This window comes from Phragmites australis, chromosome 19 (assembly GCF_958298935.1).
Source record: "Phragmites australis chromosome 19, lpPhrAust1.1, whole genome shotgun sequence".
Lineage (NCBI taxonomy): Eukaryota > Viridiplantae > Streptophyta > Magnoliopsida > Poales > Poaceae > Phragmites > Phragmites australis.
This window is the reverse complement of record NC_084939.1, coordinates 25,913,242-25,928,865: the sequence shown is the minus strand read 5'-3', so window position 1 is coordinate 25,928,865 and position 15,624 is coordinate 25,913,242. Positions and strand designations below refer to the sequence as shown.

The window sequence follows — 15,624 nt, the reverse complement described above, 5'->3', positions numbered from 1 at the left end:
TTTCAGCAGTCGCTCCTGTCCACGCCAGAATTCTAACGCTTCGTTGACCACATGCAGCTAGACGGTGGGGGCACATTGATGGTCTCGTGCCCACCGTTCACCACACCTCATGCATAGACCTTGGGCCTGACGATGTGCGCATAGTGCCAACAATTGATCATCAGATGATGCAGTTCTGCCAGCTTTCATGTCTGGATCTAGCAGGTGATAAAGGAAGTCTAGAGTGTGAGGAAGACTTGGAGGTTGAGTGATCAGCTCATCAATGATCTCGAGTCCGAATGCTCCACACACTCTGAAACTCACCCCTCCCAAATTAGTCACACACCAGTTGCTTAAACCTATCCCACTCAGCAAATTGAACAGATGGATTGTCCTGCAACCACAACGCTACACTACGACCTAAATGCAAAGTGGCGATGCTCACCCAGTGTTCACCATGCATTCCAAAGACTCAAAAATAAGCTTCACATTTGCCTAACCATGCCCGAGGATTCTCTCCTTTAACGGAGGAAAATCCATCCGAGGCGGCTAATGAACATGCCAACCACTCCAACAGCGAAATTGACCTTCCCCCTTTGAGTCAATTGAACGAACATGTTCATGCATATAGTGCTTACCCTTGTTTGGAGGTGGTATGGGGAAACAATTCCCCATTCACCGATACCCGGTTCCATTACTCACGCGGTGGCTAGCCAGCCCGGGTGCGACATCCTTGCGGAAGATGGTGGACTTGCACTCCGCATTCCCATCTCCCGTCGAAGGGGTCCTAACCACGTTCGAAGAAGGTAGCATCGGTGGTGTGGTGATCAACGGTGGTAGATTGAACGGCTTCACCGAAAATACCAAGTTCCTTACGATCTGGGCGACTTGCTGATGGAGCTTGATGATTTCCTAATGCACCTCCTCCATGGTGGAGTCTATCTTCAGCTTCCACCCCACCAAGCCTGCCACGGTCTTGAGGATGGCCTTGTTTGATTCCTGTAGAGCCACCAACATCTTGCTGAGCTCCGCCAATTGCTTCTCGATTTCCATAGCTTAGCGTTGCTTGGGCTCCCACAGGTATTCAGGGGGCTCCAGGATGATGGCTCTGATACCAATTTGTAGCGATCCGACCGGCACAATAGAGGGATAAAGGATTTACAAAAGGAATCAGAGGAAGAAGGAGCAAGAATGGAGGTGAAGACGATGGACAAAGGTCATCTCATTAGAGTGTTCAGAGTTATATTCTTCCTTGTCTTTCCCCTCACGCACACCAATAGCTAATATACCCGCCACACAGTCCTATTACATGGCCCATTCCTCGGCCGAATAATGTGCACTGGGCCTCGCCAATCTCATGCCGCGTGCTTATGCTTTCGGACCGTTCCTAGTTAGGATGGCGCCTTCTCCTCCTTATGCACCTAGAGCTCCCACCGAGACAGCGTTCGTGACAGGAGTGTACACACGGTCACGAAACAAGATTCCAGCACACATCATGTTTGCACAAGGATAATATACGCTGTGAGATCCTACTCGTGCGATGTGGTTAATTTTTTTGCTGCTGCTGATGCATGCAAAGATCATTTCAACGATCATAGGAATGTTGCTCCGACCACTCACTACCCCAGAATGGGTTATTACATATAGATTTTAAACCCTATCATAGACGATTATAGGTTCCATCTTTGGAAAAGTGTCTGTGATATCGATCTTGTTACAGATGATTTCAAAACCATCTATAATAGAGTTACACACAGACGAATTTTTTGTAAAACTGTCTATGTGTAATAAGGATAACAGACAAGTTTTGTTGTAACCCGTCTGTGAGTAGTTAGAGTCACATATGATTTTTGCTTAAATTCGTCTATGTTAATTGTCACAAATAGAGTTTTTTTTAAAAAAAAATCATCTGTGTGACCCTTTCCCTCTTATAAGCAAATTTTCTTCCTAGCTGCCCTCATGATTGCCATACACACTTCATGATTCACAAATTAAACAACGCACTGATACATTGTTCAGAACATCGATTAAACATTGTTCATAGCATCCATCACACATTGTTCAGAACACAAAACACAAGTATTTACATATCACAATGGCTATGAACATCACACAAATGCACATCACACATTGTTCAGAACACAAAAAAAACTAGCTAGCTAAACACAATCCCTAGCTATACATAATTGATGACGTTATCTTCCAAAAGGATGAGATAATGTCGTCTTTCAAAAAGATGAGATGATAGACATCATCTCAGCCTCATGCGTTTTAGCACAACATCAACCCAAGCATCATCTTCAATGAGCAGCTCACAGTCATCCGGATCAGGCTCCACCTTGACTAGCTCACGCATGAGCCAGAACCAGACTGCGTTCCTGCCAAATTGCTAGCCATGGTTCAACAAGAAATATGTGTTCAAGATTGTCTTGCAATTGACGAAAATATCTCTATTGTGACGAACAACAATGGAGAAATTTCCATCTGGAAGAACATAATGGAGAACGTGATTCACAGCATACACAAGGTCCATGGAGGGGGCCTTCGCAGCAGCAAACAAGACGAAGTCCACTCGGCCGAAGTCGAAGCCAAGCATCCGCACTATCGAAGCAGCCATAGCGACAACCATATCCTACCACCGCCTGATACTGTGAATTGCACTATTGTATATCTATGATGGAAACAAGACTTTGCCATTAGTTACACAAATCGAATCAATTAAAACCTAACAAACCCTAACTAAACTACGATGAGAACCATATGATACTCACCCCGGTGCAGTAAAAGGGATTCGGCCCTGAGATCTCACTTCTTCGACTCTGATGGTGAGTGAGGATGACACTTCGCAGTGCAGTAGAAGATATGAATGGTAGGATGGTGTAGGATCAAGGAGGCCGACTAGAGGGGGGTTGAATAGGCGGTTCTAAAATCTATCTATCAACTTAACCGATAAAATACGAAATTAAAAAGATCGGTTACAACATATATAAAACCCCCAAAATCTATATCTCAATAAAGTGATCAATTCTATGTCTATATCAAGGTTTGCAACCTAGGGTGACATGTTAGTAATTATAATTCTAGGACTGTAAATTGCACAATGTAAATAAACTTAAGTAGACAAACCACAAAAGAGACGCCAAGTTTTTTACTATGGTATCGAAGACTTGCCAGTCTCCTCTAATCCACGTTGAGGTGGGTTCAAACTTTTAATCGCTCCTCTATTAAGTATGCAATTCTCAGCATGAGAAAATGTTCACCATGAGCAACTTGATCTTGAGCCGGATTAATCCAATAAACCACTTACTACCTCAATTTCACTAGAGTTGCACTTTACAGCTCTAGCAAAACCTCTCACAATCATACTGAGCCTTCTCACAAGCTTCTTTGAGAAGATCACAGGATCACAATGCCATCGCACTGTCTAGGTGTTGGCAAACATCAAGAGTAACAAGTTAAGACAAACTTGATTCTCACCAAGTGCCTAAAGTTCAATCTCTAATGCAAATGCACTTGATTCTTGCCTCATAACCCTCTCTATGTGCAACACATGCACAAATATATGAGGAGGACTTAACTTAGCTCAAGGATGCTCAATGTTGGCAGAAGTCCACCTACAAGTCGTTGGACAAGAGGTATATATACGTCACACCACCAAAAACTAGCTATTATACCCGAGATGACCCAAACTTCTGTTTTTGGTCAAACTGCAGTATAACTGGTGGTCAGATCGTCACTCAAGCCAACAACTCTAAAACTAGCCGTTACAATCTTTCCAGGCCTCTGACAGTCAGACCGGCCACCTTGACGGTCAGATCGTCAACCGTTCCAGAGATATAAAAGTTCTATGTTAGTTCTAGTTATCAGACTGGCCACCTTGGAGGTCAGGCCACCAACCTTGACGGTCAGACTGCCAACCTCTCCAGGAAAACAAAGTTTTCGTGTCAGCTCTAGCGGTTAGACCGGCAATCTTGACGCTCAGACCGTCACTCTCAGAACAACACAGCTGACACTCAGAGAAACGGCAATAACTTTTGAACCTAATATCCGATTTTGGTAATGTTGAACTCTACAGTAAGCTTATTCAGAGGGCTACAAATCCTAACTAATTGCTTAATCTCAAACACATTAGATCTCATATCTATATGTTCCTTCAAAAATTAATCAAAGTACATAGAATGTTGTTGAACATGACAAGCATTCTTATCCAAGGTGATATATATACTGTGTTGCTATTCTGTGCCTATGCGCAGCGTATGTGCAGCATGCAAACAGCTGCGCATAGGCACAGAATAGCAACTCACGAGTTGCAATTCGCCGTATACTGTATTGCAGCTACAGATTGAGCGGTTACAACTATTAGTTGCAACCACAGACAGAGTGGTTACAACTATATGCATGTTGTAACTAGATTATCTATCATATTGTAAATGTAGTGTTCAACATATTGTAACTGTTTTTAGTTGCATGATGCAATTAATTTGATTTGATTTTTTCATGTTGCAACTAACTGTAGTGTTCAGTATATTGTAACTAAAGAGTTCACCATGTTGTAACTAAAGTGCCTATCACCACCAGAGAACACTGCAGTTCACCATATTGTAACTACAATATTCACCAAGTTGTAACTGCGATGTTCACTATGTTGTAACTATATGGACGTAACTCCTTTATGATTTTAAAACTTCATCAAAATATAGTCTTGATGGATCTTATTTTGTTAAGCACATTTATTCCAACAATATGCATTAAACGGATCGAGAATCGAATATGTGGTTCTAGAGATATTGCATTTTAACGATTCGAATCAACAAAAGATTCTCCGCATGCAACGCTCTGATGGGTGGATGATGGGTGACGTGGCACAAGCTGGTTGGCTGGCTCATGTTGTTTGGTGCGTGTTGGAGGTCGAGTTGTAACTAGTCTATGTAACAAGTTGTAACTCCCGATTCTTCAGAGTGTAACTGGCGGTTGCGGGATGTGCGCAGCATGAATGTTAGCTGCGCATAGACATAGAATAGCCTCGTCGTGTGTCTATATATATCTATATCTATATATGTATGTATATCTATATATGTATATGTATATATATATATGTATGTATGTATATATATATATGGGAAAATATCAGGGATATGAAAATGTATAGTTATTGAAAAGATCATGGCCTAGGGATGTATATAAGAAAATGTGACAACACTATTCTACATAAACAGAAGTGTACTATATGTAGGCAGTGTTGATTAAATCCTAACTATATACTACATGATTAATCACATACATTACTTAAAGTAGACGTACAAAGACTTGGCTAGAATCAAAAGATCATATATAATCATCAGCAACATATGCAGATAGAGTACAAGTATCTTCCCTCTACACATATATGGGTAAGTACCACAAGATATCACCGCATTATTGCACCAGATCATACGGTGAGATCAAGAGTACTTGCCCTTGTTGCATGCGCTTTCCCTTTATCCATACTGACACCTAAGATTGTATGATCACTATCACTACTTGTCCTCGCAGGAGGAGATGAGAACAAAGAAAGAGATAGCCCAGTTGCAGTAGTATTCTCCACTTCTTTATCACCGCCACTATCGTTTTGTTTGCTCCAGCTGCAACCTGATATCTTTCTCTTCTCCCGCCGCGGCCCGATATCCAGTGTGAGTTCGAGATCAAGAGGATCATGGTTATCCCCATTATGCAGAAGTGTCTCTTGCAGCAGTCGACGTCTTTGATGATTCATGATTTGATCATTTTGAGATGAACAGCCTTGAGGGATCAAATCTGGTGTTCCAACTGCTCTAGCTAAATGTCGAGCACGGGTTCTAAGTAAAGCCTCGGCTTCAGCTGTTGAGTAGTAGGGTTTCGATCCAAGAAAATGGTGGCCATGAAGCAAGTATGGTTGGTGATGACAATTATTCCATGGAGGCCAGGCACCACACCTAGTGCATTATCAAGGAGATTAGTCAGAACAAGGACTAAAACCATGTGTGCGCTGGGTGCTAGACAACAAATTAAGGTGTAGAAATTTAATGGATTTTGTTTGCAAGGGTTCCATCACCATGGATCCAACTACCTTGCTGACAATATAATGCCAGCACCAGTCTGGTTCTGATGAAAGCCATGAGGCAAGGAGAGACCGAGGCTGTACACTTGTCCCCCATCTTGCAAGTGATCTCTCCATGAACCAGCTATCACTGCAAATGAATAATCTACCAGGTGAGGGGGGAATTATATTAACCGAGTCTATAGAAAGAACAAGAAAAGGAAATTTATTCAAGAATCAGTCTCACCCTGGCCCGAGTCGTCGATCTTCTTGCTCCTATACATCTGAAAATCACCGAAAAGGAAAAAAATGGCACATGATAAATGAGAGATTCAACCAAAAGCTATGAAGGAAGTACTAAAATTAGGAGCAAAACAATTTTGAGTACAAAAGAAGGTGAAGATATATCCATATATACTTGGAGATGGCTCTTGACATGGCCTATGCTAAGCCCTTTAACGTTCATCAGTTGAAGAACGAGCTTGGGAGTTGCACCTGTATATACATGTACAATCAGAAAATCAATCGACATCACGCTTGAGATATATACTTCGGAAAAACTAATTACTTGCGTGAAGAAAACTGAATATGAAATTAGGTGGTGATTGCTTACGATCTTGGCCGCCAAGCTTCTCGACGGCGCGGAGGAAGCAGAGGTGGAGCTCCGGCGTCCAGCGGAGGCGGGGGTTCTTGGAGCGGACGTAGGGGCGCACCGACGACGAGGAGGCGCCGGTCTTCCTGCTGCTGTCCCCGCCGGCTTCCTCCAGTTCCACCGTGCTGCTATTGCTCGAGCTTCCGTCGCGCCCGTGGGGAGCATCGGCAGCAGCGTCCTCCTCGGCCTCGCCGCCGGATGGAGGCTGATCCGTAGAGCTCTCAAAGCCTTTGTTACTTTCCTCCATGCTCGATGGATGGATTTCTCTCATGCTACTAGTAGATGTTGATGGATGAGGTCCAACTCTCCGTTGTTACATGGATCTTGTTGTTGCTGCATCAATACCGGCGCCAGCCATCGCCGATCTAATAACCCTCAGCTGGAGAAGAAAGAGAGGACCAAAATAAAGGTGAGGTCATGGATCATTCCAACTATATATCTATCTACATATATATGTCCGCATATGGGCGTGTCAGATAACAAGTGATCTCATATATGCACATAGATATGGCTTTAATTTCTAGCTTCGGAAGGAAGCGTCATCAAGGCAAGATTGGGCGGAAAAGGTGAAACTATAATGAACCCTAACTTAAAAACCTTATAGAACATATAGTACTATAGTGGACTAATCAGTTACCCTAAAAGTCTTTTGTTTCTGATATTAGTCATGCTGCTATAACTATTACTTTGGTCTGTAGCTTCTTCCTGTCTCGATCTAGTAGGAGCAGCGTAGAATACTAAAAGGTGTGAATGAAAGAAGAGTAGACCAATCTTAGACAAAAAAGAAGAGCCCCATTCAATTTTTAGCCCCATTCGATTTTTTGGTATAGAAGAGGAAGACAAAAAAGAAGTAAAGGAAGACAAAAAGAGAGCTCTTATGCCCTAGATCCGTCACTGAATATAAGCTGGTCCATTGCATATGCATGCTGGTAGTGACTAGTCTGAGGTGAATCTGCTCATGGATCTCTCTGGCGGGCGCGTTTTCTGTAATATTTATCCAGTGGTTAGGCGTGTACAATTAGTATATATATCTTGGCGTTGATGCATGGAGGTATCACCGTGCGCGCGCGTATGTAGGTACGCTGCATGCATGCATGCACATATACAAGGACCACTAGCACTCTATATCGATGAATCATATTTCGAAGGTACAAGAACTCTATTTGTCTACGAAAAGAATTGCGATTAATTGCATGCTCGTGCATGTGCGTTACGTAGTACCTGCGAGGCAGGAGAGACCGCGACCATTCAAACAAACAGAAGAAAGAACTAAAGGTGACTAGCTAGTACAGTTAGGTAGAACGGCTCATGCACGCACACCCAATTCAAGGCCTCCAAAATAATTAATTTTCCCCCAAAAAATATAATTCAGTTTTAAGTAATAGGCAAACTGGAGACTATGAAGTCTCATTCGCAACTACTAGGAATAAGCAAATGCAAGAATAGGGTAAGGAATGCATGTGTACACAGAGGACTGAAAAACACAAGAAGAATTTCTAAAAATGGTCATTTCGATGACCTTGCCTCGATTCTACGTGAAGATAGAAAAAATGAGGTTAAATGTGTGTTTTGATTTCTGTATAATTTCTATTAAACCAAGTAGAAGATAATCATATCATACTTTTTTTCCTACGTGAACTCTTGCATTCCAAACCCTGGTAAGTGCAAATTCCTATGGATTTGTCAATCCCGTGTTTTTCCTTCGAACCAAACGGGATCTGGGTCGGTTTTGTCACAACACCATTAATCCATGGGTGAAGTCATAGAACCTTAAGATTGCTCTAGATCAATGAACATATAGGTTCATGCAAAGTTGGCAATATGTATCTTAGATTAAGATTTGAAGCCTTTAGTTGCATGCATTTGTGCAAACGGAAGATCATTTATTCTTTTCTTAATACAAGGATAACATATCAAAATATGAACTGATAGGACCGTTTTTGTATAACTAGCTTGAGGGTAGGCATTTGCTGTTGGACAGCCCAAGAAACTGGTTTTGCTGGCGGACACCAAACTTTGTAATAATTTGCTGACGAAGAACACCGAATGATGTCCTTCACACTTGCCAGAGGACATACTTTGGTGTTCACTAGCAAATTACCATATAGTTCGAGTGTGTTCGCCAACAAAACGAGCTTTTTGTGTCTGCCGGCAAATTACATGAACAAAGATGCCCTAGAACAAAATTCGCCTATTCTTTAGAGGGAGGGGTGACCCAAACCATTATTATATTGTGTTTGTGCAACGGGCTAGCTCTCTGTAGACGAGCTACGTTGTGATCAGCTGCAGAGACATACCTGAAGCTTGATGCCTGGAATTAACTGACTAATCACGTACGAATTGATACAAGAAGGACCAATATATATAATTCTGCAAATGCAATAGTACATGAGGATTTGAAGAGAAAGCTCAGCTACGGTGGTTGCAGAAAAGTTGAGTACGTGCCTTTTTCAGTCCGCACATTCATATGGACCGACGGCTTTCCCTGGACGGGTCCCACTGATCTGACTTCATACTTTTAGAAAATGCATAAAGCATATGGCTTTTTCATCGGAGACACGCATACAGCCAACAGTTGAATATTATAATATTTCAGCCTATGTAGCTAACATTATACGAGAAGAAAATAAGATAAAACAAAATAGAGCGTCGTGAAACTGGTAATCTATAACTATATGACCGCATATGCTTGGCGAAGAGTTCTATTGCCGCCACCTCCAATATATGGTAAATCTTCGAAAACTCTTCCCTTTGATTCTCTCTGTGTAGCAGTCTTCAGAACCTTAACCAGTAAGTACCTCTAAATAGAGCTTGCATAAATGACATATTTGTTCTTTTATGAAACACTATATTATTACGACAAAGTCAAATAGTCCAAAACATTACCGCTATCCCAACTAAGATTCTTCTCTTTTTCTTAACATCTATCTCATATAACCAAGTAACCATCATATGTGAAATGTTCCTCGGTTTCTTAATCTCTATGGCTATTCTGATTATATACCAAATTGTCTTAGCCAAGTTGCATTCAAAGAAAAGTTGCTGGATATTTTCATTATGATTACCAATGGAGTACTTGAGGCTACCTTTCATGTTTCTTTTGGCTAAGTTATCTTTGGTCAAAATCATCTCACGCCTTATGTACCATAAGAAGATTTTTATCTTTAACAAAAGCTTGAGTTGCCAAAGCCACTTGTCTGGGATGCTGATGGGGTGATTTAACATTTGCTTCTTTTGAGCAAATGTTTTTCAAACCTTGGTTCAATGGTAATTTGTTGCCTTCTCGGTTCAAACCAAAAAAAGAAAGAAAGATCACGTAACCTTTTTAGTGATGGAACGAATTTACAGATACGAACCGAGAGCTATTAGATCAGTCTCAACCCACTGTAAACCACTCCTTTTTTAATTGCAATCAATATAAATTATAACTGGATATATTGGGTATATATGGCCGGAAAACATAAATACTTCGAAGATGTTAGTATAGTCAATCATATTCACATATGTAGCACTTATGACACACGAGACAGCTTAACTAAAATTGTGGTTGAATGATGGATATTAAACTCATGGCACTTTATCTTTTAGGTACCTCTTGTACAAAATTAATTCCTCTTTTGACTCTTGTTTTTTGGATTTCAATTTTTTTTAGAGAAATTGAAATCTCCTCCAAGTATAGTAAGTACCCTTTAACAGTGCAATCGTTGCCTACTGCTCATCTCATTTTATTTTATTTTTGCATTTTCTCCTTACATATTCTAGACAATAGTATATATGCGCTTTGTTTGCCATATTGTCATTTAGTTTTCCGACACTTCTCTTGAATATCTCTTGCATTCTAATCCCTGTTGTAATTTTCACTAGTCATTCAATATTCTATTCGTTCTTTTCTTTTATATCATGCACTTTATCTCCAATAGACCAATCTATAGTACTAACAAAACAAATTGATCACCTAGGAGGAACAAGGTGATTATTATTTAAGAAAGAAACAAATAAATTTGAGCTGAAGAGGACTTTAAGCTGAGTGGAAAACCAAGCCATATATTGTTGTGTGGTACTATGTGTGCACCAACCTAGCTGCCATCTCCATCCATCACCTCATACATCGTAGGTTCACCCATCAACCTATTCTTCTAGTAGCCAATGATTTCCAACTGTATAGCGAGTATGCTTACTTTTTTCGAGTTCTTAGACTTCGTGGTGTTGATCGGAATTGCTTCGTTGGCTGTTGGTTCTGTACCATCGCTTCTTCCAGGGCATGTGGTGTGAGAAACAAGAAACATCTTTGTCAGAGTGATGATACATTCTTATGTGTCCAGCAACTTCACCAACCTGACCTGTGCTGCGTCTTGGCTGTGTCAAACACGGTGGCTGCCTCACCTGCACCTGCAGAAAAATGCCGCTCCTCTACGACTTGTACATAGCACCTGGATAGAGATGCCACAATCCCCTTTGATGTGTGATGTCACGGCATTATTCACTCACCCAAGTTCAGCGTGTGTATACATTCTAGAAAGTGTAAAATACATTGACGGTCCTCAAATTTATTCTAACGTGTCATTTAGATTAGGAACTCTGAAAATACATTTCTAAGTCATTAATATTGTCAGACCGTGTCAATCAGGTCTATTCCAGCTCAGAGGGGGTCTTGACATTAACATAGCATACTACACGGTACCTGCATAACAAAGGCGATATAGACATAGCATCTTTCCTCCCTATCTCTCATCCGTCAGCCCATCTGTCGGCCTCCTCCCTCTCTCTCTCTTACTTCAGATCGCGTGCAGAACTCAACTGCGACGTGAATGCCGATGACCTGCCAGACGGAACTCCCCCACACGAAAAGTTGAGGATACCCTCGTCTCCTGTTGCTTGCCGTCCCCCGACCGTCATTCCCCACCATGACAAGACAAGTTCGAGGACCACTAGCTACTGCATTTTACTCTTCTAAAAATATCACACTTCGGTTTGAGATCAGCAATACTGGTATTACGCAGGGAAGCATAACTGTTCCAAAATTCTCCCTTCCCCCTCTCCCCAGGAACCGACCGTTTGGATGCTGAAAAGGACTGATGTGTCTACTATGTATATTACATTGCAAACAAGTTCTCGTCCGACGACGTTCTATATGACAACACTCTAGTTATGGCAGCAATAGATCCTTTCTGCCCATGCATTCACATCGGAAAGAAATCCAATATGCAACATATTCATCATGATTATGGTACAATCTTTATTCAGTATGCCAATTCATACCAAACTTAGCCAGTCCCAGCCATTCTCACAACCTAAACTGGGACAGATATCAGGTAATACACTGTACTGCATAATCTACAGGATGGCATTCCAGCATCTGCATTACCCATTCCTACTATTCTACAGAAACAGATCCCCATCAATGGACCCCACTACTGTTGGCTCATTGACAGATCTTTGTACAACACTATTTCATCAATTGCAGTCCAGAACATGCAGATCAGCATTGAAAACTGAAGCATCCCTGCCTCTTTTGCTTTCCTTTTGCTTTGAGGCTTTACAAGTCACGATATTAAATCCATAAGCCAGGACAAACAATTTATCACTTACAGTTTGCAAGGCCCTTTTCTTTTGGAGAGAGCTAGAGAGATTTGATAGATAAGCTCTTGCCAAAAGGAAAAAGAAATCAGAATAGTGAGAAAAATACAACCATTCATTTTGATGAGAACATATTGACAAAGAAATTAGGGTGAAGAGAAGTTAAACTGTATGCCTGTCTTTCCCTTGTCATGATCAAACTGTTTCAGGATGTGGCAGTAATTCATCTGGATAAGAGGAGAAACACTTGTTCAGAAAAAGTAAAACAACAAAATAATGTAGTTTCATTGATAACTTCAGTGGCGCAGCTGAAGAATGTCAAGGGCAAACCTCTATGCGAAACAATCTGGTTGGCACAACTACACCAAATCCTGCAGAACTCCTGAATGTTTGTATGAAGTCAGTAAGGGGAAATTTCCGAAGATCACACTCAGTTAATTTAGCAAGATTTCCAGCAGAGACAAATGCATGGCCATGAACCCCCAGATCCCTGAGTAGCTTCAGAGGTATATCAAATGACAGGTCAGCAAAGGCTGTCACTGCTATGTCCCCTCCCAGCCCATTTAGCCCTGGAGAACTGGAAGCGCCATTTTCACAATTATTCAGGCCACAGATTCTGAAGTCTCTCGGCCCCAGCCCTCTTGCTTTGAAGCCTAAGAGTGATGATGGTCCACCCAAGCGGCAAACAAGAGACCTGTTACCACCCAAGTAAAACCTTTCTGAAAGTGGTGAGACAGATCCTGTGGATCCCCTTTCCAACGGATGGATGACTCCTGCAGCCACTCCAGCGTTGAAAGCACCATTCAGCACACCCAGCGGCAGCGCCACTCGAAGATCAAATTCCTGATAGGCAATCGAGAAAATGAATGATGCTAAGGAGAAATGAATAAATATGTTTCAGATTGAATCGTTCAGTTGTGTAATAAAAAAAATCTGATGTGCATGAATTAGATTCTAGAAAATAAAAAATGGTGAAGTTCATTTCATTGAAATTCAAAATTGCCGAATTTTGTGCTAGAAACAAGGACTGAAAACAAAGGGAACTGCCATTAGGATGCTTTAACAGATCACAGAACTTTGAAAATTTTGGTCTTTGATCCACCAATATCATACAAACAACCAAAAGGTATATTTGAAGGGAGAAAATATGGACTGTGACCACAGACTATATTGTTAGTATTAATAGTGCAGTTGGCAAAGAAAGCAAGACGTACAAATACAATAAAGAATAAGTACAAAATGTCCAAAGATTCATAACGCTATCAAAGAAAAGGCAAATAACAAGATTTCTTTATGATATAATTAAAAGGTTACATGGTTTTCAAGGGAAACAAAGGATGGAGTACAAACAATACCTGCCTAAGAAACCACGAATTTTTGCTCCCTGGTGCAAGGCCTCCAACTTGAGAAGACGACAGAAAAGCATACCCACGTGTAGGTCTTATGGTTGAATCCCTCTGGTCAACCTTGTACACGTACTTAATAGAGGACAAAAGACTATGTCCTAATTGCTCTTGTATGGAATTGGATGGCATGCGTGCTTGGTCAGTTAAAGTTCGCCATGTCAGATTATAAGCAAGGTTATGGTTCATGGTGGAGAGCAAGCCAACAGAAACGTCCATCAGGTATTCTTTGAGTGAGGACTTTAACCAGTCCTTAGACAGAAATGATATGCGGGCCATCAGCGGAGTTGGTATTGCTCCGATTCTTGGCATTCCCACTCCAGCGCTTAGTTCTGCTGTCTGATCTAATTCAAGAGTGCCTGATGCATCCTAGGTCTCACAGAATCCAAATAGGTTCTTCAACTTCAGTGAACCTTCCAGTGAACATGGTCTAGTCTGCAAAAGGTATACACGAAGAAAATTGGTGAGACTTGAGACAAGTACATTCGGGAACCAATTGAGGTCATACAAATGAGGCATCCTCTACCTACGGAGTAGGTCTGAAGATTGATTATTTAACAGCGTGCACAAATCTGTTAAATGAGCATGTTCATCCAAGCTATGTTGTGGAACATGTATGACTTTGACATAGAGGGATATAACAACAAAATTACTATAATGAAGGTTGTTAGAAATACTGCAATACTGAACCAGAAAATAAAGGAAACTACTTGATTTTGATTCAGGAACCAGAGCAGGGGGATTCAAGAAACTGCGATCATATAATCATTCCGCAAAGCACCTGAAGAGACCTGACTCAATCCCAATTAAATGCAATTACTACAGGCCCCATTCTTCCTAAAAATTCACACTAACTTAAACGGATACACATCAATAGTCCTAGTTCTATACATCATCCAAGACAATGTATTGGTACCGGCATAACACCTGCTCACATCAAAATTATGTAAGCAAGGGCCTTGTCTGATCCTTCTGAAAGCAAGCACATTAGTAAAATCCAATTAATTGTATTGACCAGCAGTCCACAGGACTGCATAGTTCAATGAAAGCACCCTCTTTTAGAGTCAAATTAGCTTAGATTCTGGACCGAGGTCTCTAAATTGAAGCAAGAATAAAAGACTGTGTGAGTCCTAATCTGAATTGCTCAAGCAAAGGCAGTAAACTGAATCCACTTTACTCCTATTACAACATGGATAGTGCAAGACAACTCAATTCTGTAGAAAGAAGGCATTTTGAGTTGAATGCGCACCTGGGCGTTGGCGAAGACGCCGAGTTCGCCGGCAGCGCGGCCGCGTGCCTCCGCGACGTCAACGAGGACAACGACGGCGCCCCCGCCGCCGCTGCCGGGGATCCCTGGCGGTGCCGCGTCGAGGGTGATGGAGACGGTCTCGAAGGTACCGAGGCGCCGAAGCCGCTCTCCGGCCGCGGCTGCAGCGCGCACCAGGTCTCGGACGGTGGCGGAACGCGCGAGGTCTGGGCCCACCGCAGCCTCCACTGCGGCACGCCGCGTGCGGGCGCAGCCCCGGATGGCCACCTGGTGCACCCGGATCCGGACGTCCTCCGCCGTGAGCCGCCGGAGCACGGCTTCGAGGCGGGCCTCCTCGGACGGGGAGGGTTCTTCATCATCGTCATCCTCCCCATCGGCTTCGTCATCGAGGTCGTCGTCGTCGAAGTCTTCATCATCTTCCTCGTCGTGGTCGTGGTAGTCTTGGTTAAGGGGAGCAGAGGGATGGGTGCTGTTCGATGCGGTTGCCATTGGAGACAATTGGGGAGGGGTTGGTTGCTTCACCATCACCGGTGAAGGTGAAGCGCACCGTCCTTGGATGCTTCTGAAAGTTCTCAACTTCTGATGGATGGAGGAGGCAACTAATGCTATGCTACAGAAAGAAAAAAACTTGGAAAATGATTACAATATTTGCAACTTAAATAGACGAGATTTGTTACTTTACTTTGTATTT

General features: G+C 42.2%; 1 protein-coding gene and 1 pseudogene across 2 annotated transcripts; both read right to left on the bottom strand.

The window, feature by feature from the left end:
- Positions 1–5,291: 5,291 nt before the first annotated feature.
- Positions 5,292–7,286, bottom strand: LOC133899996 (transcription factor LUX-like). 2 transcript variants are annotated; one of them, XM_062341060.1, is made up of 5 exons: positions 6,648–7,286; positions 6,453–6,529; positions 6,282–6,318; positions 6,065–6,200; positions 5,292–5,930 (listed from the first exon to the last, which is right to left on the bottom strand). In XM_062341060.1, exons 1-5 carry the CDS (start codon positions 6,955–6,957, stop codon positions 5,408–5,410), a joined length of 1,083 nt encoding a protein of 360 aa, XP_062197044.1. In that variant the 5' UTR covers positions 6,958–7,286; the 3' UTR covers positions 5,292–5,407. The 2 variants fall into 2 exon arrangements, with proteins under 2 accessions (XP_062197044.1, XP_062197045.1); XM_062341061.1 differs by having other exon boundaries at positions 6,065–6,185; positions 6,648–7,282.
- Positions 7,287–11,832: 4,546 nt separating this feature from the next.
- Positions 11,833–15,577, bottom strand: LOC133900135 (uncharacterized; annotated as a pseudogene).
- Positions 15,578–15,624: the final 47 nt, after the last annotated feature.

Bases quoted from the DNA above. Each gene is read 5' to 3' on its own strand.
- LOC133899996 (XM_062341060.1), bottom strand. From the start codon at position 6,957: ATGAGAGAAATCCATCCATCGAGCATGGAGGAAAGTAACAAAGGCTTT. The intron at 6,530-6,647 runs GTAAGCAATCAC...ATGTATATACAG, and splicing joins GAAGCTTGGCGGCCAAGATC to GTGCAACTCCCAAGCTCGTT. The intron at 6,201-6,281 runs GTGAGACTGATT...CTCACCTGGTAG, and splicing joins GATCGACGACTCGGGCCAGG to ATTATTCATTTGCAGTGATA.